Genomic DNA, 26,224 nt, shown 5'->3' on the forward strand with positions numbered 1-26,224 from the left:
ACGAACGGGTAGGCAAGCCACGAGTAGAGTGGGACCTGGCTTGATTCGCGCTAAAGCAAAAAATGTCCACCCCGTATCGCCTAATCATCTGCAAAGACTCGAAAAACTGCCAGTTGAACAAGCTCGAATCTTGACATAACGGGCGCTCCCGATCGTCTCGACCTACAGCGACACCTACTCCACATCGCATTCAGATTACCGAAGCCATGTCTATCTCCTGCAGATATGCAGCTCAGTGCTGCTCCCGTCAATTGCGCGTCTCGCCCTCGATTCGTGTTTCCGGTGTTGCTGTTCAAAGGATAGCAAGAAGGCACAACTCAACCGAGGCCGTCAGCCCAAAGATCACCACCATCGTCGACCAAATCAGCCAGTTGACTCTCTTGGAGACGGCAGAGCTCGTCTCTAGCCTCAAGGTGAGAACATTAGGACTATGGCCGGACTGAGACATGAAGCAGATGTTTCCTCTGGCAGATTCTAAACAAAATAAAAAAAGTTTTGAACTGACATTCCTTTTGCACTTAAGTCACGGCTGAACATACCCGATCTGCCTGTTGGAGGCTTCGCTGCTGCCGCTGCCCCCGCCGCCGCTCCTGCCGCTGCCGAGGAGGCAGATGAGCCCGCACCAGCGGCCGCTGCCAAGACTGTTTTCACCCTGAAGCTCATGTCCTTCGATGCTGGCGCCAAGGCAAAGATCATCAAGGAGGTCAAGGGTCTGCTCGGCCTGAGCTTGGTCGACTCCAAGAAGTTTGTTGAGAGCGCACCCAAGGTTATGAAGGAGTCGGTCCCCAAGGAAGACGCAGAGAAGATCATCGCAACCATGAAGGAGCTTGGTGCCGTGGTGACCATGGAATAGATGTATCTCCTATGATCATGTCACCTGAAGCCTCCAGGGCATCACCTGTATAAAAACAACAAAACAGCAGCATGTACCACCAACTATGGAAATCTTTGATGTTCTATATCCATACACAATGTATTGACAACCAATTTCCTTTACACAACCTCATGGACAGGCAGGACTGTATGACCTTCTCCTTCACCTTTGGGATATCATTGTTTCTGGGGTGTATCTGAGAAGCGATGGAATATAGACCGACCAATAGACGGAAAACAAAATAATCGCATGTCCTGTGGCTTGTATCGTAACGAGGCTTCAAATCATGACTGGGAAGATAGGAAATCACCTCACCGCTTATGATTGCCATTTGCCGATATCTCTGCCTCTCGATGTGAACATGACCTCCGGAGCCATTCCTCGCGCTCCTCTCTTTCCTCCTCGCCCATGATATGGTCGTCCTCTCCCAAGTCGCTCGTTTCCTCCCACATTTTCTCCATTTCTGCCTCGTAGCCCTCATTCGGGATAGCCCATATTTCCTCGCGTAGACGCTTGTGCCGCTCACGGTCCTCTTCGATCCGCTGCTCTATCTGCTTCTTTTCCAGCCTCGGCGGAGCAGTGGTTCTTCCGGCCCTAGGGATGGTCTGGGACGGAGGCATGTCACCTATCTCGTCGTCCCCCGGTATTGGCGAAGACATGGTGACGTAGTGCGCTGCACTCTCGCGCTCCTTGAGGACTTCGTCTATCTCCGCGACGGTCTGAGCCTGGAGGAACTTTTTGTTCTGCAGGGCTTGTAGAACCCGGCGGACGACCTTGACGTTGGCGGCACCCGACCCGTTCTCGGGCGCCACGGCATCGACGACACGAATAATGTCGCGCTGCAGCATTCGCACGTAGTCGACATGGCCATCCTTCTGGGCAATCTCTAGGAAATGCTCAATAAAGTACATAATATTTGCTCTTGTGTTGACAGGGGTTTCCGGCTGTATCTCAGGTCAGCTTTTGGTTCAAGTAAGAAGGGGGGAAAAGATAGGAGAAAAAAAAAAAAAAAAAAAAAAACCCCATAAAGCAAGCACACTCACCTTCTCCAACTGTTCCAGAATGCATGAGTGTAGGTCTTCATCCAAGTCCTTGTACTTGAGCGCATAGATGGCTGCCTTCTGTGCGGATGTCACAGAGGCATTCAGGTTCTGTAACTGTGAGCTGAAGCGCACACGAACCTCGAACGGATCCGCCATCCTGATAGACGATTGATTGACTTCAAACAAAACGTCCTAAAATGGGTCAAAACTGATTTGTCTTTACTGAAGTACTGTCATCTGTACGTGATTCTGATTATATGGACTTGATTGGGATTACAGGCACACAGCGAACTGCCTTGGGCAATTCAGTAGGAAAACCACATGCCAAATGGAGTGTGAATGAGCTTCGCTGGAGGTTAGTACGGATTCCCCAATGTCCACAGCTCTACCATCTTGCTGGACAGCATACAGTGTATTTTCCGGGTACACTGTACTTGCACTGTCCGTACCTGCATGGACAGGGGACCGCTTCGTACTGGTACGGTGCTTTTCACAAAAATCTCGTTGCCGTAATCGGCCTCCCTCCATCCCATGAAATCTACGCAGCATCCACTAACTCGTCAAAAGGCCCAACTGCAAATAAACGACTGTCAGGCGTCTGAACTCCGCCATACGATGTAAGTAATATTCAAATATACTATTCTTTTTTTGCTTGTTCTCTGTCTTTTTATTTTTTGTAAGGGACAAATACAGCAGAAAAATGTGTTCTTCCAGGTGCAAGTCTAAGAATAAGCGCATCCACCTGCAATCGACACTGAATAAGTCGTTGGTGGGGAGGGGTCTTGATTAACAAAAACCACCATCGGAACAACAGAAATAATTGAACACGAAGCTGGAAGAGTGCAGACTACTTAGTCACGTCAATTGATCGGAATGAAAGAGTAAAGTACATCACTAGAACTAGTAAGAATAAATCCGTATTTTTAAGTGCACATCTTCCCCTCGTTGGATTATTGTCATCTTCTCTGGTATCTCTTTGACTCACCAGTATCACAGACTACCACATATCAACCCCAGTCAAAATGCTCGACACTTCATCAGATGGCGAGCTGACCCTGACGGTCCTGGGCTGCGGCACGATGGGGATTGCCATCCTGTCCGGCATCCTCACCTCGCTTCAGGACATGGCGGCAAGCGGGGTGCTGTCAGCATCTGCATCCGGGACGTCGACGCCGATCCACCCCGAGGTCCCCGACCGCCTGCCCAGCCGGTTCATCGCGTGCGTGCGGCGTCCCGAGAGCGCCAAGAAGGTCAAGGTGGCGCTGGCAGAGCACTCGTCCGTCGTCAAGGTCGTGCAGAACGACAACCTCGCCTCGGTCCAACAGGCCGGCGTCGTGATCCTCGCCTGCAAGCCGCAGATGATTGGCGACGTGTTGACCAAGCCTGGCATTGCGGAGGCTCTGCGCGGCAAGCTCCTCATCAGCATCTGCGCCGGCGTCACCGTGCCCCAGATCGAGGGTCATCTGGAGGGTGCCCTGGGGTCCAAGGACGTCGAGAACCCCTGCCGCGTGGTGCGCGCCATGCCCAACACGGCGTCCATGATCCGCGAGAGCATGACTGTCGTCGCCACGACGGAGCCTCCACTGCCGCCTCAGGTTTCCAGCCTGGTGACGTGGATCTTCAAGCGCATCGGAGATGTCGTGTACCTCCCAGCCAGCACCATGGATGCGTCCACCGCGCTTTGTGGTTCTGGCCCAGCGTTCTTTGCCCTGATGTTGGAGGCCGCTGTTGATGGCGCTGTGGCCATGGGCTTGCCTCGAGCTGAGGCATTGAGGATGGCCGCTCAGACCATGAAGGGGACCGCCGCTTTGGTTCAGCATGGAGACCACCCTGCTCTGCTCAGGGACAAAGTCAGCACTCCGGGAGGTTGCACTATTGGCGGACTTCTCGTACTCGAGGAAGGTATCGTTAGGGGCACTGTTGCAAGGGCGGTTAGGGAGGCTACGGTTGTAGCCAGTCAGCTTGGTCAAGGCGTGCAAGGAGTGAATGGTACACGGCCCATGCGCCACTGATCAAATAAAAGAAGACAAGGGTGAGCAAGATGCATGCGCATAGAGTAGCAATGAGATTTCCTAGGTAGCATGAATGGCAATGTAACCCGAGACCGCGCCGATATGATCTTGTCGTCCCATCCAGACTCCGAATACAGTATTTTACATCCTTATGTGCTGAGAAACCAGAGAAACAGCCTGTCATGGGTATCGTAACCTCCTGCCCCTTGCAGTCCAGGTCAAAACAGCTCTGTGTTACCGGGATCAGATTCCAAATTCTCCTCTGGCAATCAAAGATTAGCGACCTGCAAATCAGTGATTCTGACTTGAGTAACCAACTATGCGTCCTCAACCCGCGCCTTCTTGCTGGCGCTACCCTCTTCGTTTTTGACATCTTCCAGCTTGCGCTTGAGGTTTGAGGTGGTGGCCTGAGACCGTCTCTCAGCCAGGGCCAAAATACGGGCGTACTCGAGTTCCACACTGCCCAAGGTCTCATTAAGCCTGTCAATGCGATCATGGCGGTCAAGTTGGCTCAGCACTTCTTTGTTGTGCCGGTACAGCCTCTGCTTCACAAAGAGTTTCCACAAGTCATACTCGTGCGTCTCGGCCTTGGTGGGTTTGGCAACGATCTTGGTGTCTGTCAGAGTCGGTCTGACAGTCTCTGCAAGTCTCGACATGAGGTGCATCTCCAATACCCTCGAAAATTGCCGTGGTGCGATCCTATACAAACAACGCACCTCCTCCGACTTGATCTCGTTGACGATACCACGCGGAGCGGCCCCCTGCCTCGGTATCTGAATTTCTGTATTGATTTTTAGATCGGTGAATTCCGACTTTTGGCGGAGAAAATCCAGATCTGCCACGTCTCTCATATCGTCAAAAGCTTCATTGGGATCCTCTACGGTGACCTCGATCACATTGGGGTCACGTAGGCAGTACTCGTATATCGTGCGATAGAGGCGAGATCCGTTACCCGACTTTTGGAATGGTGGGAGGATGAGGAATTGTGATATGCGAGTACGACTTCGCAGATTTGAAAATGGAAACTCCCCCGAGGGCAGTTCGAGGTTCTCACGTGCTTCCTTCGGCTCCAGCGGGAAACGCTGCAGGGGGAAGAACTTGTACACGGTGGAATAACCCGCAAATTGGTAGCGTGAGGTGCCGTCAGTCTTGGAGGGCTTTTTGTTGTAAAGGAAGAATATATCCCAGCGATCAAGGGAATCGTTGGTATCGGTGCCGATATAGCTGCCGCCCTCGATGAACAGCAGTATGAGTAGTTGGACACGATCTATAATCTGCCTTGTTGCATCGTCGGCGAGACTGGATCGGCGGATTTCAAACTTGGCGCCATCCGCACCATCAAACTCGGAGAGAATCTCGCCCGGAGGTGTCCAGTCGGCTGGCATTAACCGGATAGCATCTTGGAACTCACGGTTCTTGGCAAATGCGACTATGCAGCGGGGAATCCACCTGTTAACACTCGCAAAACTGTATGAAGATTATATGTTGTAGTATCTTACCAGGAGGGAGATACTCTTGGAGCAAGGCATCGAGATCTGTTGGCTGAGTCTCGCCAATGGATTTGAATTTCTTGCTGTGGGTGATCTTGACATTGGGACGCATGTCTGGAGCATGATATTGAAGGTTGATCTTCAGATCTTGGTAGCCGAAGATTTGCTCCTCTTCACCAAAGAGGGGGTATGTGAAGCGTGGGTGAAAACGGGTCACCGTCGTCAAGCCATGTTCGGTTGGCTCTACTAGACTCAGCTCCAATGCAGAATTGGCATCCACGGACCCTAACGCAGTTGTTGGTAAGTTTTGGACATGCGAATGGAATTGATTGATTGTCTGTTGAGACCTTACACAAATCGGATTCGGCCATCTCTCAGATGCGATGCGCCGGGCTTCGTATGATTCCTCTAGTGATTATGGTGGAAGAGTGTACGCAAGCCCCCGCAATCCCAAGTTGATCTTTTCTGTAGATCAACGACAAAAGCCTAAAATAATTGCAGATTGACCTTGCTACTGCTCCTTCCTCTTGTTGCTGATTGTTTGGCAGAGTGGTGGTGAAGTGGGATGGATTATGTCTAGAGGTATAGAGCTTTACGCGTTTGACAACGGCGCGTCTGACCTTGGATGCACCAATGTGGGGACTTTCAATTAAGCGTCGGACTGAATGGCCAATCAGACCTTGGCGCAAGTCAAATCAAAAAGCCTGACGCATCAGTGTGGATCCGATAATGTAGCTGCAACGGGACACGGTGGGTCTCGGTTGCCTGCGTGTTCATCCCAGCCTGCAAAAGTGACATCTCTCAGTCTTCAACGGGCCAATTCATCAAAGGGCGGAATAATTGTCAAGGTGCTGGACGATCACCTAACCGCCGTTGACGCCTCCTCGACTGAAAGATTTTCAGAGCTCGAAAGCAGGAAAAACTATACTTTAACCTTGGCAGACCTCAAGTTGACGCCAGTTCAGCTTGTTATTGCTGCCATCGTCTGGACCACGGCGGCTTGAGGGTCTGATCAAGCCCCCTCTTTTTATTACCGTCCGATCCGGCGCAAACATCCTCCAAAATGGGTGGCTTATTGCTACTTCTCGTCCTTTGCGTGAGTACTGGTACTCGGTCTAATAGCTCTAGGATGCTGAGATTTTGAATCAATGCTGAAGCTGACTCTTCCCAAAGGTGGTGATGGCTCTGGCGTATGTGACAGATACCTTCCTTGCTTTCGAATCGATAGCACAATTATGTTCATCACCTTTGAAGCAACACCCGCACGCGATCCGTATGGTCCCAACTGACTTTGCTGTCCAGATCATTTCTTGCCGGAGCCCTCCCGCTATCGTTAACCCTGTCGCAATCACAGCTTCGCTTGATATCCAGCATTGGCGTTGGCATACTAGTCGGAACCTCGCTGATTGTCATAATACCGGAAGGAATCGAAGCGATAGCATCAACCACTATTCCAGCTCATACAAGCTCGCATACCCGCCGGTACGATGTTCATGGTCAAGCGGTGTCTCCTCGATGGGAGGCCGCGCATACGGTTGAAAAGCGAAGCTTGATCGATCTAGAGACTGGAGACAGCCCGCGCATGCCTTTCTTTCGCATAGGAGTTCCTATGCCTTCCAAGTCAAATGAGGTAGCAAATGAAGATGGCAAGGGTTTGCAGAAAAGAGAGGGTCTTTCCATCGTGGTCACTCGCGAGGATACGCCCAAGGATGCTACCAAGCCATCAGGCGATGAGTCCAAAACGTCAAAAGACAATCAACAGGCGCAGAGCGAGCGCGTGTTGCCCACTTTTTACATTGGATTCTCTCTGACTTTGGGCTTTATTTTGATGTTCCTGATAGACCGTATTCCTCGGCAAGCTATGGACCAGTTTCAACCGGCTCCGACGACGAGGCACATCAGTCTAGACAATCTAGCATCCTCGAGCGGAGCCGGTGAGGAAGAATCGCAAGGGTTTCTTGGATCTTTGGCGCCCACACCGAAGCACTCCCGGAGTCTAGCCACTACTACCGGACTTGTTATTCACGCGGCTGCAGATGGGATAGCTATGGGTGCATCAGCCACCACATCCAACATGAAACTGGGGCTGATCATTTTCGCTGCGATCATGATCCATAAGGCTCCGGCATCATTCGGTCTTACGTCCGTCCTGCTCAAGCAGGGGCTATCGAAACGCGCGGCGCGTGGCCACTTGATAGTTTTCAGTCTTGCTGCGCCGGCCGGGGCCATCGGTACATACCTCCTTGTCTCCATACTCGGTGGGCAGAACGTCGAAGGAGAGAGTGGACAGTGGTGGACTGGTATGCTGCTCCTATTCTCGGCAGGGACATTTCTGTAAGTTTCTATACGCCTTTTCCACCAAATACCTCATCAGTGCGCTGACTTGAAGAAGCTACGTTGCCATGCACGCGATGCAAGAGGAGAACACTGCAGCGTATGAGCACCACGGTGGTATGAATGGGTATGCGGATAATGGCGGTGCTCCACACAGGAAACAGATCCGCCCACAGCTGAGAGATACATTGGCCACTGTATTTGGCATGCTCCTCCCGTTGCTTACTCAGTTTGGTCACCATCACTGAGATGAAAGATGGGTATTTCATTTCCGGGGGTTGGGTCCCGATTTCATTAGTAAGATGTATATACGATCACCTAGAACATTTGCTGCTCTCATTTTCAAATGTTGTCGCCTAGGTACCTAAGCAAATATGTAAACAAAAGTACAGACTAAGTTATGCTACCAGCTACAGAGTACTTCCGGCGTTTTGTACTGTTTGAAACATTTAGCTGAGATGCACTGTACTAGTGACAAGCGTGAAACAAAAAGAGTGTCGATCTCCGCCGACTCTTTATGGAAACCAGTGTGACTTGTGAATCGAGAGGACGTGCGCGCGGATGTTTACCAGGCCAGATTGGTCGTATTCAACAAGCTTTTCTTTTCTTATCTTTCTTAACAGTCAGCTCGTGTCATGAAACACGCAACAGGTAAGAAACATGGCAGAGCTTATATGTTGGCTGCCAAGGCCAAGGGTCTCGATGAGCTACCGGTATATCAAACGGGACTACCACAGTCAGCAAATGACAGGCGGAGTATGTGCATAGTTGATGATGGCTATCCGCCGACCTTTTCATTAGCCGTGCGCTGCACCACCTCTGAAGCTACAGTTCACGGTCCGATTGCAGATATGCCGTAAGGACAAGGCCTGTTAGAGGGGCTGACTCATCCTAATGGGATGTTATGTGCCGACAAATCGGGCAGTTTACACGGACTGACTTGTTAGTTTGGGTACGAATACTAACTTGCATCGGTGTTTAGGTTGGGGCCTGGCCCCCTAGTCTAAGGGAACAGAAGTGTCCAAGGCAGTGTGGGCGCTTCCCAGGCACGTTGTTGTGTTCTAACTCGTATATTGTTTTTTGTTCATGCTATGTACGGTGTTTTGGGTACACTTGATAATACTGCAAAAAGCCAAGAACTACCTAAATGGGAGATATTTTGAATCGTGCTTAGACCTCCCTTCACATTCCAAACAAGGGTGAGGGGAAAGGATGTATATAGATATATAGGAGATTCCACATGAATAGAGATTTTTTTCTTCCAGGAGCCAATGTCAAGAACATTGTAATGAGGGGTGAATCAGGCAGATTCTGGCCATGAATACTCTGGCATACTGAGCATCTTGTCCGTGAAGCCCAGCTTGGCAGCACCAACTATAGCCAGGCGATCTAACCGGAGTCCTGTCACGACTTTCAAAGCCAAGTCCCTCAGCTTGATTCCCCAGCCGGTCTGAGGATTCATCATTTGCATTGCATTATCGTCACCTTGATGGCTTTTGACGAATGGCAACATCAAGTCCTGATATCTGCTGGCTGCGGCAGGAATGTCAATTGACGTGCCGCTTTTCGAAGACATCAACTCTCCAGCGAGGACATAGGCGCCTATCATGGCAAGACTCGTTCCTATACCGGGCGTCGCGTAGCCGGCATCTCCGAGTAGGACTACCCGCCCCGACTGGTCGACTAATTTCGGAGAGCGGACTTGAGCAAACAGCGAGCAGTAGAAATCGTCACTCTCGCGCATTCCTTTCAGCACCTCTGCGGCTTTGTAGCCCATACCGGTGAAAGTTTCTTCGAGGAGAGCCATGTACGCCTCGTTCCCTGCCTCCACAGCTTCGTTCAATCGCTTCTTGGTGGCGACATCATTCTTTGTCGTGACATTCATGAGAATAACCTTGCTTCGCCCTTCTGGGTGCGGATCTGGGCGGATCATAATTACTCGTCCGCCTGGGGCGCTGTATCCTTCTGCAAACTTTGAGCCGTTGAGCAAGTCCGCCTTTTGCGTAAAGTATGCAACGTGCACTCCTTCGTCATGGACTTGTTCACGTGGGTCAGAGTTGAGCATCTGCCCTCTAATCCGTGAGCCGACACCGTCTGCAGCTATGAGAAGGTCAAACTTGTCGACCCTCTTGCTCTTTGTAAACGTTACCTTGACCCCGTCCGCTTCGTTGTCATACCTCTGGACATAGTCGTCGAACAGTATGTTGATCTTGTCCTTGGATGGCTCGAGAATAATCCTCGCCAAATCGCTGCGAAAAATTTCATACTCGGACGTGAGAACCTGAACGTCGGAGCGACCTGATGCACCGAGCGTAGCCACGATGCTGCCGTCCGAGTTCACGAACCGCATACCTTGTTCCGTAGTCGTGTGGTCTTTAACCGTACCTAGCATGTTCATGCGCTCACAGATCTCAACTGCTGAACTGCGGAGGTCGACACTTGAGCCGGTCAGGCGGAAGGTCGGGCAGCGCTCGACCATTGTGATGGATGCGGTCGGGAATGCGCGGAGCACCCAGTAGGCAAAGGTGCTGCCGGCTATGCCTGAGCCGGAGATGAGGATCCTGGGGCTCGACATGATTTCTGGGGAGTGGTGATTTTGTTCAAGTAGAGTATTCATGCGCAGTCAAATACATCGAGAAGCATACTATTCTGAATGAGCCCATAAAAGCCAAGACCTACCGGAACCATGCATTTAAGTACATCAACACAAAGACCGTATTACCCGTGGCTCGGCCGACATGAAGTCGAAGTGCAACTCTAGTTAGGCAGCCATATAGTCACACATGGATAGAGAATGGGGTTGAGTCTTTGTGCAACCCGCAAAAGAATGTGTCGACGTGATCGATGACTCCTCTGAGTTCGGAGTATTCGGTAGTGTTCGGCCGAGCAAGAATGTTGTGGGTTGGTGCGCCACAACTACGCCATAAAGAACCCAATCTATTTTGCTAGGAGCTAGCAGTATTATACCTACACCTATATGGGTAGATTGCGGGCATCAATGGCCAGCCTTGCCAGATAGCTAGGTAGTTTTCGATGTAATTGCCTACCTGGGTAGGTAGGTAGGTACAATACACCTTTGCAACTTGCCATGACGGCAAGATCGAAGCTCGCAGCGTCACATGCCTTTTTTTTTTTTTTTTTTTTTTCGCTTCTTTAATTAGTGTCGGTCAGACTGGAACCGCTTTCAACGCCGGCGCAAGTTTCGGGACTAAAAATGTGGACATATGGACTTGCCGCCCTCGATTCGAAGGGATGTTTTGGGTGACGTTGGGATCAATATACGGAGTACATAATGCAGTTTACTGCTACTATCTTGAAGGTTGGTGCTGCGACCTTAGAGTGTGACAGAGTAATGAAGTGTTCGGTATGATAATTTGAGCTGACAACATACCTCATTTGATTGGATGCGTGGCTTGGACGGAAGTCCACACCTAGAAAGATGAGATTGTAAACAATGGTCCCAAGAACAACCAGATTTCTCCTAGACTACAGTAGACAATTGACGTCTGACTGTTGCTTGTGAGTGTGACCAAGCAAAACCCATGGTTATCCTCTGCATGTGTGGTCAATGGACGGGATGATGACCAGCGCGTGGCTTGAAACGAAACCATAAAGCCCCGAAATTTACCTAGCTCTTTAGCATAGTTGCAATGTAGATATTTTGGAAGTACAACGCTCGCAATAGCTTTTGAAAATGACGACAGTCGGGATATCTGCTCATTTATAGATGAATGCATTCTTCGAGGCGAGGTGCAGCAAACTGGTGCTGTATACAAGCAGTGGGCCTTCTTCAGTGTTCCCTGCTTTGCGTTCCTGGGAAAATCCCTACCATTTACGTACTAATTGATGCTTACTAGACCTAGAAGTAGTCTAGTAAGCATCTTGGCTGCCCGGGATGGTGTACCTATGGTGAGCAGCATACGGTAGGTACCAGGCGAGCAGGCTAGCTGGATGTTTCCGCATCATGAAACGCTCTTGAACAAGCCCGCGAATTCAAGGCTGTATTTGCTACTGTAGAGTGAGGAGAGATCCTACTTGCCTCCAGCCTATATGGTTTGAGGGCCTAATTCGTAATTGCGTAGTAGGCACCTACCTCGGTAGGTAGGTACCCGCGGCACTCGATTTGTATGAGGGGATTTGGATTTAGACTCCAGGCACTTACCTTACTTACCTAGTGAGGTATGTTACCTTTAGGTAGTATTTTGTATCCAAAACGAGGAAAATTATGGAAATGTTGTGACTGAACTGACCATATGTAGGTAATTCCTCCTCATGCCCACGCGCGCTACTATTACATACGGATACTTTGTACGGAGCATAATGTATGTGCGCCTCCCCTCACTCCACTCTCGTCTGAACGATGCAAAATGCAGTTCCCGTCAATCTTTTGTCCAACGGAAAACCATAAAACCCCTTCTTGCGTAACTCTACAGCACTGCAGCCGTTTTGCATCTCGAATATCGAATCCTGCATAATTTTGCGAACCACTTTCCGAATCATCGATCGGATATGCCCTACGGTTTAAAAACTGGAGCCGGCCGAGAGGATTTGTTGATCCGGGCCCTGGAAACGTCTTGCAGAAGTCAGTCCTCGGACCCGCCGCAGGGTGGCAGTACGACAAGGAATAATAGCCAAGGAAGGAACCAAGGTACTTGCCTACCCTTGCTACCTTACCTCACTGTACCGTACAGTGTAACAAGCCTTGAGCATTGTTAGCGCGTCTTTGTGGGCTTGGCTTCTTGGGCGCCGCCTCGTTCAATGTGTTCTCCATTCCATTCCACTCTCCGCCCATCCCTACTTCCTTCGACTCTTCCGGTCGAGACACCCAATCTGACCGCATTACCTTCACTTACCTCACCTTTAGGTACCTACCTGCCCTAATACCTGCCTTACCTGCCCAACCAACCAACTTGCTTACCCCACTGGCTGAATCTATTTTTTTTTCTGGTTCCCGATCGGTTCTGGACTTTGTAAACCCTCAAAGATTATCTTGGGAGTCTTGACTACCTACCTCCTTAGGTACCTACCACTACACATTTACAATCCACGTATCTTTGCCACGGGTAGTGTTGGTGGTTGTTGTCAAGTGGAGGGTCATCGTGACTACCTCGTGACTTGCTTGGCTGCTGCTTGAACTGACTTGGAACGTCAGGTCGGACCTCCTCCTATTTTACTTGACCTTCAATTTGCCTTGTTCGTCAGTGTCAGCGAACCCAGCGCCGAGTCCATCAACCCCCCCGTTTCAGCCCCCGTCGCGTCGATCCACCCTACAACCACTGCGCCTGGACTGCGCAATTTCAAACCCCTTCGTTGTGCCATCTTCTACGTTTCTCCTCCAAGATCCCAAAGTTGTCAAAATTGTTTGTCTCTCCATCTAGACTAGTGTATTATTTCGTCAGTCACCTGTCAGACTATCCAAGCAACCCACCCACATCAAGACTTCTACTTGACTTTCCACATACACACTCAAACACAACTGTACTGGTCTGCGCAAATCACTGTACTCCTGCCGGAATAAAGGGCCAAGCCCGGAGGCCACACAATCGTCCGCTCCGATGGCATCGTATCACAGGCCCCTAAGCTTTTCCGAAAGGAGGGGAAGCATGTTCAATGGCGACGAATTAAGTCTCAACACCGCTGGCGGCGTCAAACTTGTTCAGCCCCGGCCTCCAAGAGGCCCACCGACTCCTAGCATGAGCACTCCGGCAGACGATTTCGACCAGACACTTACCGGCTCTCCTCCGCCTCCCCCGACGCCAGCTGCATCGCCCGGTCCATCACACAGCCAGCTCGACTGGAGTAACGCTGACGTCGGCGAGGACTTCTTCCTTGCAAAAGTCAGGCAGCACTTCCAACATAGTACCGGCCCTCAGCGAACACGGATCCTGGCCGACCTTCTCAACCTCTGCACCAGTCAGCAACTCAGCTTCGTCCATCAATTTGTCAGCCCGCTTCTCAAGAAAGATCCTTTTACCAGTCTACCGGACGAGCTGTGCCTAAGGGTAAGACGTATCACCTAGTAACATGTCGGCGCCATTGGCTTGTGGCCACTAACTCGGGCTCCGCGACAGATACTATCCTTTATCGATGATCCAAAGGTTCTGGCTCGGGCATCGCAAGTCTCTCGCAGATGGCGGGACCTTTTGAGCGATGATATGACATGGAAGAATCTCTGCGTCAAACACGACTACGAGCGCAGGCTCTCCGAAGTGCAACCGCCCGTCGGTATATGTCTGACACGACCGGCCGCATTACCCCTTAGTGGTTCACATTCAGATAGCGCGAACCGGAGCTTCCCAGGGGCTCTACCAACTCCTGCCGTCCGCATGTCTGCTTCGTCTAGCTTCGATGGTGCCAGCTCCTCTCGACCAACACTCAAGACTTACAAGTCGCATTTCAAGCAGAGATACCTGGTGGATGCAGCTTGGAGGACCGGCGGCCGAAACGTGACACGCAACATCACTCAGGAGGGAGGCGTGGTTACTAGTCTTCACTTGACACCGAAGTACATCATTGTGGCGCTTGATAACGCCAAGATTCACGTCTTCGACACTGAGGGGAATGCCCAAAGAACGCTACAGGGCCATGTCATGGGCGTCTGGGCCATGGTGCCCTGGGACGACCTCCTGGTTAGCGGAGGCTGCGATCGGGACGTCAGGGTCTGGGATCTCTCTACTGGGTAGGTGGTTCATTTTTTTTGGAGCAAAGTTGATGATGTTGCTAACCCAGGGCAATGTTTGTGATGTGTAGTGCTTGCCTGCATACTCTCCGTGGCCACACATCCACGGTACGCTGCCTGAAAATGTCAGATTCCAACACGGCCATCTCCGGTTCTCGGGATACCACCCTTCGGATCTGGGATATTCGTTCAGGATTGTGTCGAAATGTCCTTGTTGGCCATCAAGCAAGCGTGAGATGCTTAGAAATCAAGGGAGATATTGTGGTCTCTGGAAGCTACGACACCACGGCCAAAGTGTGGAGCATTTCCGAAGGTCGTTGTATCCATACCCTTTCGGGTCATTATAGCCAGATCTATGCAATTGCCTTCGATGGCGTGCGCGTCGCTACTGGGAGCTTGGATACAAGCGTTCGAATCTGGAATGCTGCTACAGGGTAGGTGTTTTAACTCCCCCACGGTTATGCATTATCATGCTAATAGAAAACACAGTGAATGCCAAGCTGTACTGCAGGGCCATACGTCGCTGGTTGGCCAGCTTCAGATGCGAGGCGAAACTCTAGTGACAGGTGGCTCTGATGGATCAGTGAGAGTGTGGTCACTTTCCAAGTTTTGCCCTATTCACCGACTGGCCGCCCACGACAACAGCGTGACGAGTCTACAGTTTGACGATACTCGCGTCGTCAGCGGAGGCAGTGATGGTCGGGTTAAGATCTGGGACTTAAAGACTGGTCACCTTGTCCGTGAACTGGTAGCACAGTGCGATGCTGTCTGGCGCGTGGCGTTTGAAGATGAGAAATGCATTGCCATGGCATCACGCAATGGAAGAACCATCATGGAGGTAAGTTTTATTATATGCATCAGATCACCAAAGGACTGACAGCAATTATCCAATATGATACTGACTCGGCCTTGTCCTGCAGCTCTTCTCCTTCAGCCCGCCGGATGAGATGTTATACGAGCGACCGGTATCTTTGCCTCAGCGCCCACACGAAGCCTCAGACCGGCCCATGAGTGCATTGCCGCTGGACTACTCTAAAACAAACACATTAATCCCGGGCCTTCCAAGGCGAGACTGTCCAGACGTCGATATGAGAGATGCTGGACCGTCGACTGCACCGTTGCAGCAATGCAATTCCACTTTTTTCCACGAAGAGGACTGAGGTGCTTTTCACTTCTGGCAGAAAGATTCGCTATGTGACGCCACTGAACAAGCTGGTGATTTTTCAGGTTCGCATAGTGTTTCTGGCAGAAAACCTCCCAATATATGAATTGGTGCGTGAAGGTGTAAGGTTGCTATAATATCGCACCGGATATGGGCTAGAATCTTTTTGCCTTATCAGCATACAGTTCTGGTGGCTTTTTCATGTTTATGGTTGTTTTTGTTGGGCATATGGCTAGCGAAGAAAGGGGCATGCATCTTTTTTTTTTTTTTTTTGGTCTTTTTTTGGTACATAAAACATGGGCGGGCCTCTCGATGTCGGTATACGACTGAGATTCATACATATAGATAACTAATTTCTTCGTATTCGTCTAGCGGGCGTTGCTTTCTTACTGGCTATTTTCAATGGGTGGCAGAAGAAAGAAGAGGAAGCCGTGTCATCAGCAGTTATCTAAATCATAATACCTTTGCTCCTCTATTTGTACTTGATAATGAGGGTTGGCGGACGAAGATGGCTTGCTCTGTCAAGCAATGAGGATACTTATTCAACTTCTTATGTCTCCATGCATCATAACAAGGTGGCGCATCAAGAAAATGAATGTTATTATCTGATAGCTGTTTGGCTTCTACTAATTAACCGACCTTATCTACCTAGCTTGCTCGGTACAGACTAGAGAACTGGGCTAGCAAAATTTGTCAATATCTGGGTTCCTGACTATGGCTTCCTTGTAATTATGGAGCGCACGTGACCTTACAGGGGACCTGGCTAAAAGCTAGTGCTCAAAACGGACTAGCGCGGTTCAACAAGCAGCAGCTTCCGTCCCAACGCCAAAAAGTTTCGCAGGTTCAACGGGTTCGTTCGGACGGACGTTTCTCAAGCTTGCAGCTCCAAAACCTGTCGACAGCGATTTCAAAACCACAACCCTTGGTCAGCATCATTCATCCACAGCGCCATAATATCACAGACAATGCTTTCCAGAGGCCTGAGGATAGGTCGCGCAGCGCAGGCTCCCCTGCGTCAGCGGACACAGGCGCCCTTTGTTGCTGTTGCCCGCCGATGCGTTACCACTGATGCCGCATCCGCCCACGTCGAGAAGGGCGCAGTTCCCAAGGTCAGCAACGTCCCGGTCCTTCATGGATCAGCTCCGGATGTGGTCAATTGGCTGGGACGGTATGGTCCGGACATTGTCAGGCGAACTGCGGATAGCTGACCCGTCCATTTATTAGTCCGACGATGAGCCCTTTACTGTCAACCTGAGCGATGAGAGTTTTGAGACATACGAGCTGGACCCTCCCCCGTACACGTTGGACGTGACGAAGAAGGACCTGAAGCAGATGTACTACGACATGGTTGTCGTCCGGTATGTTGGTTCCTGCCACTACACTCGAGCCTCGATTACTTTTTAGCAGGATGGGCTGACCCAAGTTTGAACGGATATTCAGGCAAATGGAGATGGCAGCCGATAGGTTGTATAAGGAGAAGAAGATTCGGGGTTTCTGCCATCTGTCGACGGGACAGGAGGCCGTTGCCGTCGGCATTGAGCATGCCATCAACAAGACGGACGACGTCATTACCTCGTACCGATGCCACGGTTTCGCTTACATGCGCGGCGGCACTATCCGCTCCATCATTGGTGAGCTCTTGGGTCGCCGTGAGGGTATCGCCTACGGCAAGGGTGGCTCCATGCACATGTTTGCAAAGGGCTTCTACGGCGGCAACGGTATCGTCGGTGCCCAGGTCCCCGTCGGTGCAGGTCTTGCATTTGCACAGAAGTACACCGGTGGCAAGAAGGCCAGTATCATCCTGTACGGTGACGGTGCCAGCAACCAGGGCCAGGTCTTTGAGGCTTTCAACATGGCTAAGCTGTGGAACCTCCCCGCTCTGTTCGGCTGCGAGAGTAAGTTTCTACCTTCTTTACGGATTGCGGCGAGCCATCATGATCATGCTAACATGACTTACTTCCTACTCGATAGACAACAAGTACGGTATGGGTACCTCGGCCTCGCGCTCCTCGGCTTTGACCGACTACTACAAGCGTGGTCAGTACATTCCTGGTCTCAAGGTCAACGGCATGGACGCACTTGCCGTCAAGGCTGCTGTCAAGTACGGAAAGGAGTGGACCGAGTCCGGCAATGGCCCATTGGTCTTGGAGTACGTCACCTACCGGTATGGTGGTCACTCGATGTCCGACCCTGGAACCACCTACCGTACTCGTGAGGAGATCCAGCGCATGCGTTCGACCAACGACCCGATTGCTGGCCTCAAGCAGAAGATGATGGACTGGGATGTCGTGACCGAGGAGGAGCTGAAGAGCCTCGACAAGAAGGCCCGGAGCTTCGTCAACGAGGAGGTCAAGGCCGCCGAGGCTATGGTTCCGCCCGAGCCGACCCAGCAGATCCTCTTCGAGGACATCTACGTCAAGGGCACAGAGCCCGAGTACATCCGCGGCCGTACCCCCGACGAGCTCTTTTACTTTGAGAACAAGAACTGATTGAGCCGGAGCTCGAATTCACGCATGCACACGTAATCAATCTGCCCATGGGGATCGCTTCATTATGAGAGTGGCCCTGGATGTACAATGTATACCTACCTACTTCTTTTTCTTAGTTACTTTGAGGGATTTCATTGTGTTGGTAGCGATCAATAGACATCTGCCGAGGTTTTGGCCCAGGGATTAAGACAATTTGAACTATGTTTTATTTTGAGAGATGAAAGCGGATTTTCTCCTAAAAAATTCCTCTCATATTTCATCCCGTCGAGAGCCAAATGCTTAAAAATTGGACGCCTTTTAGGCTAAACAAATGTTGAACCCTTCCGACTGGCTGGTTCTCGGCATGGATATCTGGTCAAGGCCTATGAGAGAACATCCCCAACGGCAAGTCCGCTCTCTGGCTGTCTAGACGTTGCAGGGGTCCATGCTGCGTTGCCTAGTGATGACCCACTAGAATCCCTGTCACCAATTAAGAATTAACGCGCCAGGGCGCGTCACTTGCATCTCTTTACAATGTTCGCGTAACGACATTGGTGACCTTGCCTGACCACATCTAATCCCCTCTTTCTCTTTTTGAACTAATTTGGAGCCTCGAAATGAGCCCAATACGACAATATTGAGCCAGTTAAGAAGGTCGCCGCCCAAAGTCTCGAGCTTGATTAACACCAATCGTATGATTCTAGCGACCTGAGAACCAGAACGTCGGCCAGCGTCCCTCTGACGAAGTCCACGTTTGTGTACCACTTACGCCGTGGCTTCCAAGCAGCTTCTCGCAATCGCAGGGACGATTGTTACCCGTCGTCCGCTCAGGATGGCTCCTAAGCAAGCCACCTTGGGGTATGTGAAACCATCTCAGACTACTCTCGGGCATGTGCTGCACAGCATCTTTTATATTCTTTTTTTTTTTTTTTTTTTTTTTTCGAAGAAGACAAAACCAGTTTCTTTGGTTTGTCGCATCATATGAATTTCCGGTAGCTTTGGCTGACATTTTGGGTGTGGTGTTGCCTCGCTTTTAGCAAGTTCTTTGGAAAAGGAAGCCAGCCCGCGCCGACGCAACAGACCAAGTTGTCCTTTGCCACCAAGCCCGCACCCACGAAAGACAAGAAGGAGGAAGAGGAGAAGGATGAGGTTGTGAGCAGCCCGGGCACGAATGATGAACTGGCATCTGATCAAGGTGTGTTTTTCTTGAGTCCCATGATACTGCCGTTGAGTTGGCCAGCTCGGACAGCATGGTGAGATCTGACCAGCGGATGAATGTTGGTGCAGATACGAAGAAGCGACCTCGCGTGGTATCCGCAACTGCCACAAAGAAATCTTCACCAAAGAGCAAAAGCACTGCTATTAAGAATGAGGAACCGGACGACGAAGAGCCGCCTGTCAAAAAGGCGAGGCGAAGTCGAAAGGTCATCGAAGAGGATGAGGACGACGAGGTAATAGACGACGTCAAAGCGGAAGCCACTGCGTCAGATCAAGATAGCAAACCTGTGAAGAGGCATCTTTCGCCTTCGGTTAAGAAGGAAGTCAAAGAGAGCAAATCCAAAACAGTCAAAGACGAGCCGACAAGGACACCCAAAGCTTCCAAACGTGGCAAATCCGCTATCAAGGAAGAGGACGGAGATGAATCGGTCAAAGAGGTTTCTGCCTCCGAGTCTGCTTCGGAAGTAGAAGATGACATTGACGAGGAGGACGAGAAACCCACTGCTGCTGCCAAGGTCCGCAAGACTGTCCAGAAGACTCTTCTACAGCCTACAACCAAGGATCCATACCCCGACTGGAAGCCAGGCGAGCCTGTTCCATATGCAGCACTCTGCACTACTTTCTCTTTGGTAGAGCTCACTACCAAGCGGCTCATCATAATAGAGCACTGCTCGCGATTCCTGCGACAAGTCTTGAAGCTGACTCCTGAAGACCTCCTTCCTACGGTTCTACTCATGATTAACAAACTAGCCGCAGACTACGCCGGTATCGAACTGGGAATTGGCGAGTCACTCATCATGAAGGCAATTGGCGAGTCGACGGGTCGCAGCTTGGCAATTATCAAGCAGGACCAACGAGAGATTGGTGATTTAGGTCTTGTTGCTGTCAAGTCGCGGTCGACACAACCGACAATGTTCAAGCCCAAGCCCCTGACTGTCCGAGGTGTCTTTGCTGGGCTCACAAACATTGCGACAATCACAGGCAATGGAGCACAGGGCCGCAAGGTCGACGTGATCAAGAAGCTCCTCTCTGCCGCCGATGTCAACAATGCCGGCAAAGTCGACATCAGCAAAGACAAGGGTGGCCCAAGCGAGGCCAAATTCATTGTCAGATTCCTTGAGGGTAAACTCAGGCTCGGCTTGGCCGAAAGGACCGTCCTGCCATCGCTGGCACAAGCTGTTATCGCGCATGAATCCTCCAAGAAGGGCACCGTTCCCAGCACAAGCGACGTTGAAAAGGCCGAGCAGATGCTGAAGACAGTTTACAGCGAGCTTCCAAGTTACGAAGTCATCATCCCGGCACTGCTGGAGCATGGCATCATGAACCTGAAGGACAACTGCAAATTGCGGCCAGGAATCCCACTCAAGCCCATGTTGGCCAAACCGACAAAGGCAATCACTGAGGTGCTCGACAGATTCGAGAACCAGACATTTACGTGCGAGTACAAATACGACGGTGAGCGGGCGCAGATCCATTATGTAGCCAAGGAGGCGAACGAGCAGCTCAGCACAGCGCTGCCTGGCGCCACCAAGGCTGTAGGGTCGGGCTTGGCCGCCATTTTCTCGCGCAACTCAGAAGATCTGTCGCAGAAATACCCTGACATCTTGGCAAAGCTGGACAGCTGGGTCAAACCGGATACCAAGAGTTTTGTGCTCGACTGCGAAACAGTGGCCTGGGATGTGCAGGAGAAGAAAGTGCTGCCATTCCAGCAGCTCATGACGCGCAAGAAGAAAGATGTGAAGATTGAGGATGTCAAGGTCAAAGTGTGTGTTTTTGCATTTGATCTGTTATACCTTAATGGCGAAGCTGTTGTTGAGAAGCCGCTTCGCGAACGGCGGACTTTGCTCGAGTCCTCTTTCAAACCGATCGAGGGCGAGTTCGCCTACGCCACACACATGAATGGCCAGGAGCTGGACGAGATCCAGACCTTTTTGGACGAAAGTGTCAAAGCATCATGCGAGGGATTGATGGTCAAGATGTTGGACGGCACTGAGAGTGGGTATGAGCCCAGCAAGCGCAGTCGAAACTGGCTGAAGGTAGGTTTGACTTTTGTTCATATTTATCCCTCCATTGCATCTCATTATATAAGAATTTTGTTTGAATGCTAGCTAACACACAAGCCGAGCAGATCAAAAAGGATTACCTGTCAGGTATTGGCGATTCTCTTGACCTGGTGGTTCTTGGCGCATATTACGGCAAGGGCAAGCGTACGTCGGTGTATGGAGCTTTCCTTCTCGCCTGCTACAACCCCAGCAGTGACAAGTACGAGACTGTCTGCAACATCGGCACAGGTTTCTCCGAGGCGGTCCTCGAGGAACTGCATACACAGCTCAAGGACACGGTCATCGATAGGCCCAAGCCCTTTTACTCTCACAGTTCGGGTGGTCAGCACCAGCCCGACGTCTGGTTCGAGCCTCGCTTCGTTTGGGAGGTCAAGACGGCTGACCTGACGCTCAGCCCGCGCTACAAGGCAGGCTGCGGCGAGGGTGTCGACCCGTCCGGGACCAAGGGCATCAGCCTGCGGTTCCCGCGGTTCATCAAGTTGCGTGACGATAAGAAGCCCGATGAAGCCACAACGAGCAGACAGGTTGCAGAAATGTACAGGAAGCAGGAAAGTGTGACAAAGAACAAGGGTCCTTCAGTTGACGATGACTTTGAGTACTGATACCACTTTTTTTTCTTCTCCTTACTTGCTACTTTGTAAAGAAAAAGGTAACATGGGGGCTTATGTAACAGATGCAAGGCGGGAGTCAGGTGTCTTGATAACGATGCTGTTTCATTATAGATTCATAAGGTCGTTATTTCATTTTTGTGCGTTTGTTTTTATCTAGGTGGTTATGTCGTGGTCATATCATCATAAAGGACGGAATAGGTAAATCGTATACCTCGGAAGGTCTTTGCTCCAAAAATCCCCAACATTTCTGCAGGAGCTCTCACTGACTGCAAGTTTTCCGACTTTTTTTCTTTTTCTTGCAGTCCCTCTTTACTCAGTTTTGCTCATCCTTCCTTTTCCTTGTCACGAGCCTCCCTGATCCTGTCCTTGATCCTGTCCTTGGCCAAGTCGAGCGTGTCCTTGGCGACCAGCACTCTGCTCCCTGGGTCGTTAACCAACGGCGGACCGGGTGGCTTCCCGTTGCCGGACCACTCAAAAGTGCGTGCCTTGCTGAGGGTGCGACGGCGCATGGTGGCCATGATCTGGGCCTCCATACGCTCGATGCCCTTTTCGAGGTCTTCATCCTCCTCGGCGTGCGCCTTTTCACGCTTGCGCTCCCAGATGAGCCATACGAGCAGGATCAAGCCAGTCAGCGGCAGCGAGGTGGCGAAGAAGATCCACAGCGTGCTGGCGACGACGGGCTCGCCCTGCTGCGGCATAAAGTCGAAAAACGACATGCCAAAGATGGAGCTGAGCAGCGTGGCGGGCAAAAATATGGCACCGAGCAGCGACAACGTCTTCATGCTGTTGCTGTCGCGCTTCGAGGCGTGGGCCAGGCGCCGCTGCTGGCCGGCCATCTCGAGGTTGAGCTTACTCTCCTTTTGCGCAATGACGTTGTACAGGGCAGCGCGTTGGATCTTGAGCCGCGCCAGCGTCGTGTGCGCGTAGTGCTCGACGCCGTTGAGCTTGGCGCGGTAAAAGTCCAGCCGCGAGAGCATGCTGCGGTGCTGGCGGTCGAGGTCTCCGTCGAGGAGCTGTTGCTGTTGCTGTTGCTGCTTTTGGGGTTTGTTGCCTTTACTACTGTGGCTGTCGCTTTGACTGTCGTGGTCTTGAGCATTTTGTTCGCGTGGCTCCGAAGGCGGGGATAGTAACAGCATATTGGTGTGGAACCTGTGCATGGCGTCCTCCATGGTCTTGATGATCTGCAGGTATGCCTGCGGCCTCTTCCACAGGACCTGGGAGTGGCACTCGACGAGGTCCCTGTTCAGCTGGTCGAGGTCGAGGCCTAGCTTGGAGCGGGCGTACGTCTCATCGGCCATGACCTCCTCGCGCATGCTGATGGCCTCCTCGAGCCTGCGGATCCAGTCCCTGGCGTCGCGCTGCTTCTGGTCCGTCGACGCGCTGAGGTCGTGACTGATGATGATGACAGGCAGCAGCATGGGGTGGCGGACCTGGGCGGCGCAGGCGCGCAGGTGCGTGACGCACTTTACCAGGTCCGACGACGGCGTGCCCTTGGCGTAGCCGTTGGTGATGCCCGTGGCGAACGAGTGCGAAAGCATGAGCTCCCAGCCGCGCGTCTTGCCCTTTTTGCGCACGTCTGACTTGCGGAATATCACCTGCAAGTGCGGGTCCTCGTCGTCCTGGTCCATGGCCGACCAGAAAAAGGGGCCGACCACCGAGGTCCCCTCGATGGCGCGGAATGGGAGCCGCATCACGCGCACCATCTTCTCGTAGTTTTCGGCCGAGAAGGAGATGTGCCGGGGTGTAAACGTGTCGGGATCCTGTGCATCTTTTTGGAGACTGTTTGTTTGGTGGAGAGAAAAGTCAAGTAGTTTTGTTGGTTTATATGTTCCTTCTTTTGATAAGAGGCCAGCCAAGATGGGAAAAGGGAGAGGTTTCTTGGCATTCTAATGACAAAGACAAATCGGGCAAGTTTTGCCATGGAACAAAGGATATGTTGTACATGTACAGTAGTAGTTGTATATGAAGACACTTACACTAGCCGTATTCCGCTCAGCAACTTCACGCCTGCTTTTAGTTTTGGTGGCTCAAAGACCCCCTGGCGATTGATGAAATTTTCAAACTCATCCAGAGTAGCGGCATCGCGATGTTCCTCGTTGGTGTTATAAGTCGGATCCTGGAGGGGGGGGACAAAAATCTTGGTGAGTATATAAGAAAGAAAATCCCAAATTGAAAACAATGAGAGCATACCGAGTAGTTGAGGATTTCTAAATAACTCGTCGCCTCCGTCACAATCTCACAGTCCTGAACATGTTGGTGAAACATATAGTCATCCATCTTGACACCTATGACCGGCGGTAAATGGCTGCTATACCATCAGAGCGACAAAAAAAAAAGGCTTGCCTCGCCAAGCAACCAAAAATGGAGTGGGAACGTCGCGTGGGGTTGGTGATTGTATTCACTACAACATGTGGCAAGACAGTTTTTCTGCTCTTGGCAATTTGAAATAGTTATATTGAATGAGGGGACAAAGTGTGGGAGTTATGGAGTAAACCAGTACAGAAAAACATAAAAATAAATTAAATAGAAAACCAATGTCGAAAAAGGCGTAGATCAGAAGAAAAAGAAGAAAAGAGAGAAACGAGAAAGAAAGAAAAAGAGAGAAAAAAAAAAAAAAAAAAAAGCCGGCTCGGCAGTCAAAATCTACTTAGCAGCAAGCAAGTACCTTGGCTGGTCTAGACTGGACAGAATAAAAGACGCCCAGGTACCACAATAAGCCGCATATCACACATGCAGTGCATCAAGCACCCCAACCAACAAAATAGGCCAGGCCCCTTGCCCGGCAGGTGCGGGGGACGACGCGAACCAGCATACCGACCGACCTTGGTTTTTTAGTCATGTACTTACCTTACTCACCTGTATAGTAGGTAGTAGTGAACATGGAAGGTTGAAAACTAGACCTAATATCTGATGAACCCTTCAGTATGATTCGCCACTTGTCTCTCTGCACGCGTCCACTTTCTTTTTTCTGCATGCAGGAGGGCCCGTTTGGTTGACCTACATTGGACAAGACCAGACCGCAAAAAAAAGAAAATCCTAATATGTTTTATGGCGTACAGACGGACTTATTAAAACAACTATTTCTATTTTTCACTTTTTTTTTAATTTTTATTTTTTCAATACACGTACTTTTTTTTTTTTTTTTTTTTTTTTTTCTCTCACCACCTCTCGTGCCAAGATTCAATCTCACCTTCTTCCCAAGGACAGAAAACCGAACGAACTCACCGCTCCCTCTGGCGGCTGCTACCTCGTACTCCAATATAATTTATGAAGGTGGCTGGTATAAGCATTGCCTCCCTTGTCCCTGACCTTGGGAGGATCTGCGGTCACCACTTTAGCGCGTTTATCACCCTATCAAACCCACCCAGTAACTATTGTAGGTGGGGTTTTTTTACCTTTTTACCAGGGCAGCTATTCAAATTGCCAACCACCAGTAACTACGGACCCCTGCTTACCTTAGGTTCCTTAGTTTCCCATCGTCGGCTCCCCCGCCCATGCAGCTCCGGGCCGTTGCTTGTTAAAACTTGGGGTTGAAATGCAATGCGCATGGGGCAAAACCAAGGTCTATTTAGGTCTCCATTAGCCAAGTCTGTCAACCGGGCTCGTCTTATGAGGGTCAGTGTTATGGAAACAAAAAGGTATTAGGCGAGGATCTAAGTTGGTCGATTCTTGTATTCGCCGCCCCAAATAGTACATCAGCAACCTCTTCTCACTTATCCGTCTAATCCATAGTTCTGCTGCTAGGTAAATTATCGAGGTATCCATACTGCAAACATGTTCTTCTACAAGTTCAGTAAGAGGTATTTAGTTAGGTAGGTAGGTAGGTAGGTAGGTGATAAAGCCAACGCCATTCCCTCTGATTTGATCTGACGCCTTCCCAGTTGCGTTTCCTCTGGGCTATTCTATCCAAGGCCACAAGTACCGCGTAAGCCTTGAATGGGCACTGATTCATCACATCGTGTTCCGCACTTTTTAGTTCGGTTTTTTTTTTTTTTTTGTTACCGGACCACAGTCATCATCTTGATAACGTATTTGATGACTTTTACTAGCCACATGGAGACAAGTGCGTCACAGTATGACTGTAATTTCCATGAGTATACATCATGCATTCGCCGTCATTATCCGCCGGTGGACTACAAGTCATAGCCTCTTCAGAATCCAGGGAACAAATGCCCGTATCTAAAAGAAGAAGAAAAAAGAGGCCTGTTAGACCAATAATAGCAGACCAACAAGCAAAACGACCACCAGGATTCAACCAATTGGGGGGGGG

General features: G+C 50.7%; 12 protein-coding genes across 12 annotated transcripts; 6 read left to right on the plus strand and 6 right to left on the minus strand.

Annotated features, from left to right (window-relative positions):
* Positions 1 to 206: 206 nt before the first annotated feature.
* PgNI_09856 (uncharacterized protein) lies at positions 207 to 853 on the plus strand (the record flags this gene model as incomplete). Its single annotated transcript, XM_031129837.1, has 2 exons — positions 207 to 413; positions 524 to 853. The coding sequence occupies 2 exons, from the start codon at positions 207 to 209 to the stop codon at positions 851 to 853; spliced, it is 537 nt and encodes a 178-aa protein (XP_030977678.1).
* Positions 854 to 1,185: 332 nt separating this feature from the next.
* On the minus strand, positions 1,186 to 2,073 carry PgNI_09857 (uncharacterized protein; the record flags this gene model as incomplete). The annotated part of the gene is made up of 2 exons (XM_031129838.1): positions 1,186 to 1,818; positions 1,918 to 2,073. The coding sequence occupies 2 exons, from the start codon at positions 2,071 to 2,073 to the stop codon at positions 1,186 to 1,188; spliced, it is 789 nt and encodes a 262-aa protein (XP_030977676.1).
* An 866-nt stretch (positions 2,074 to 2,939) lies between these two features.
* Positions 2,940 to 3,929, plus strand: PgNI_09858 (uncharacterized protein; the record flags this gene model as incomplete). Its single annotated transcript, XM_031129839.1, has 1 exon — positions 2,940 to 3,929. One exon carries the CDS (start codon positions 2,940 to 2,942, stop codon positions 3,927 to 3,929), a length of 990 nt encoding a protein of 329 aa, XP_030977670.1.
* Positions 2,955 to 3,737, minus strand: PgNI_09859 (uncharacterized protein; the record flags this gene model as incomplete). Its single annotated transcript, XM_031129840.1, has 2 exons — positions 2,955 to 3,059; positions 3,099 to 3,737. The coding sequence occupies 2 exons, from the start codon at positions 3,735 to 3,737 to the stop codon at positions 2,955 to 2,957; spliced, it is 744 nt and encodes a 247-aa protein (XP_030977639.1).
* Positions 3,930 to 4,246: 317 nt separating the features above from the next.
* Positions 4,247 to 5,790, minus strand: PgNI_09860 (uncharacterized protein; the record flags this gene model as incomplete). Its single annotated transcript, XM_031129841.1, has 3 exons — positions 4,247 to 5,358; positions 5,429 to 5,704; positions 5,772 to 5,790. The coding sequence occupies 3 exons, from the start codon at positions 5,788 to 5,790 to the stop codon at positions 4,247 to 4,249; spliced, it is 1,407 nt and encodes a 468-aa protein (XP_030978358.1).
* A 448-nt stretch (positions 5,791 to 6,238) lies between these two features.
* PgNI_09861 (uncharacterized protein) lies at positions 6,239 to 8,140 on the plus strand. Its single transcript, XM_031129842.1, has 4 exons — positions 6,239 to 6,515; positions 6,593 to 6,609; positions 6,722 to 7,753; positions 7,812 to 8,140. The coding sequence occupies exons 1-4, from the start codon at positions 6,483 to 6,485 to the stop codon at positions 7,999 to 8,001; spliced, it is 1,272 nt and encodes a 423-aa protein (XP_030978360.1). The 5' UTR covers positions 6,239 to 6,482; the 3' UTR covers positions 8,002 to 8,140.
* Positions 8,141 to 9,053: 913 nt separating this feature from the next.
* On the minus strand, positions 9,054 to 10,328 carry PgNI_09862 (uncharacterized protein; the record flags this gene model as incomplete). The annotated part of the gene is made up of 1 exon (XM_031129843.1): positions 9,054 to 10,328. The coding sequence occupies one exon, from the start codon at positions 10,326 to 10,328 to the stop codon at positions 9,054 to 9,056; it is 1,275 nt and encodes a 424-aa protein (XP_030978356.1).
* Positions 10,329 to 10,504: 176 nt separating this feature from the next.
* PgNI_09863 (uncharacterized protein) lies at positions 10,505 to 11,175 on the minus strand. Its single transcript, XM_031129844.1, has 2 exons — positions 11,145 to 11,175; positions 10,505 to 10,876 (listed from the first exon to the last, which is right to left on the minus strand). Exons 1-2 carry the CDS (start codon positions 11,147 to 11,149, stop codon positions 10,699 to 10,701), a joined length of 183 nt encoding a protein of 60 aa, XP_030978357.1. The 5' UTR covers positions 11,150 to 11,175; the 3' UTR covers positions 10,505 to 10,698.
* Positions 11,176 to 12,586: 1,411 nt separating this feature from the next.
* On the plus strand, positions 12,587 to 16,079 carry PgNI_09864 (uncharacterized protein). Its single transcript, XM_031129845.1, has 5 exons — positions 12,587 to 13,755; positions 13,825 to 14,432; positions 14,504 to 14,866; positions 14,922 to 15,270; positions 15,353 to 16,079. Exons 1-5 carry the CDS (start codon positions 13,309 to 13,311, stop codon positions 15,590 to 15,592), a joined length of 2,007 nt encoding a protein of 668 aa, XP_030978363.1. The 5' UTR covers positions 12,587 to 13,308; the 3' UTR covers positions 15,593 to 16,079.
* A 376-nt stretch (positions 16,080 to 16,455) lies between these two features.
* PgNI_09865 (uncharacterized protein) lies at positions 16,456 to 18,310 on the plus strand. Its single transcript, XM_031129846.1, has 4 exons — positions 16,456 to 16,703; positions 16,819 to 16,952; positions 17,035 to 17,489; positions 17,566 to 18,310. The coding sequence occupies exons 1-4, from the start codon at positions 16,560 to 16,562 to the stop codon at positions 18,081 to 18,083; spliced, it is 1,251 nt and encodes a 416-aa protein (XP_030978365.1). The 5' UTR covers positions 16,456 to 16,559; the 3' UTR covers positions 18,084 to 18,310.
* A 310-nt stretch (positions 18,311 to 18,620) lies between these two features.
* On the plus strand, positions 18,621 to 24,290 carry PgNI_09866 (uncharacterized protein). The gene is made up of 5 exons (XM_031129847.1): positions 18,621 to 18,920; positions 19,100 to 19,257; positions 19,350 to 21,316; positions 21,409 to 24,073; positions 24,147 to 24,290. The coding sequence occupies exons 1-4, from the start codon at positions 18,895 to 18,897 to the stop codon at positions 21,943 to 21,945; spliced, it is 2,688 nt and encodes an 895-aa protein (XP_030978194.1). The 5' UTR covers positions 18,621 to 18,894; the 3' UTR covers positions 21,946 to 24,073; positions 24,147 to 24,290.
* Positions 22,278 to 24,231, minus strand: PgNI_09867 (uncharacterized protein; the record flags this gene model as incomplete). The annotated part of the gene is made up of 3 exons (XM_031129848.1): positions 22,278 to 23,733; positions 23,931 to 24,070; positions 24,145 to 24,231. 3 exons carry the CDS (start codon positions 24,229 to 24,231, stop codon positions 22,278 to 22,280), a joined length of 1,683 nt encoding a protein of 560 aa, XP_030977613.1.
* Positions 24,291 to 26,224: the final 1,934 nt, after the last annotated feature.

The sequence above is a fragment of the Pyricularia grisea genome, assembly GCF_004355905.1.
Source record: "Pyricularia grisea strain NI907 chromosome Unknown Pyricularia_grisea_NI907_Scaffold_7, whole genome shotgun sequence".
NCBI lineage: Eukaryota > Fungi > Ascomycota > Sordariomycetes > Magnaporthales > Pyriculariaceae > Pyricularia > Pyricularia grisea.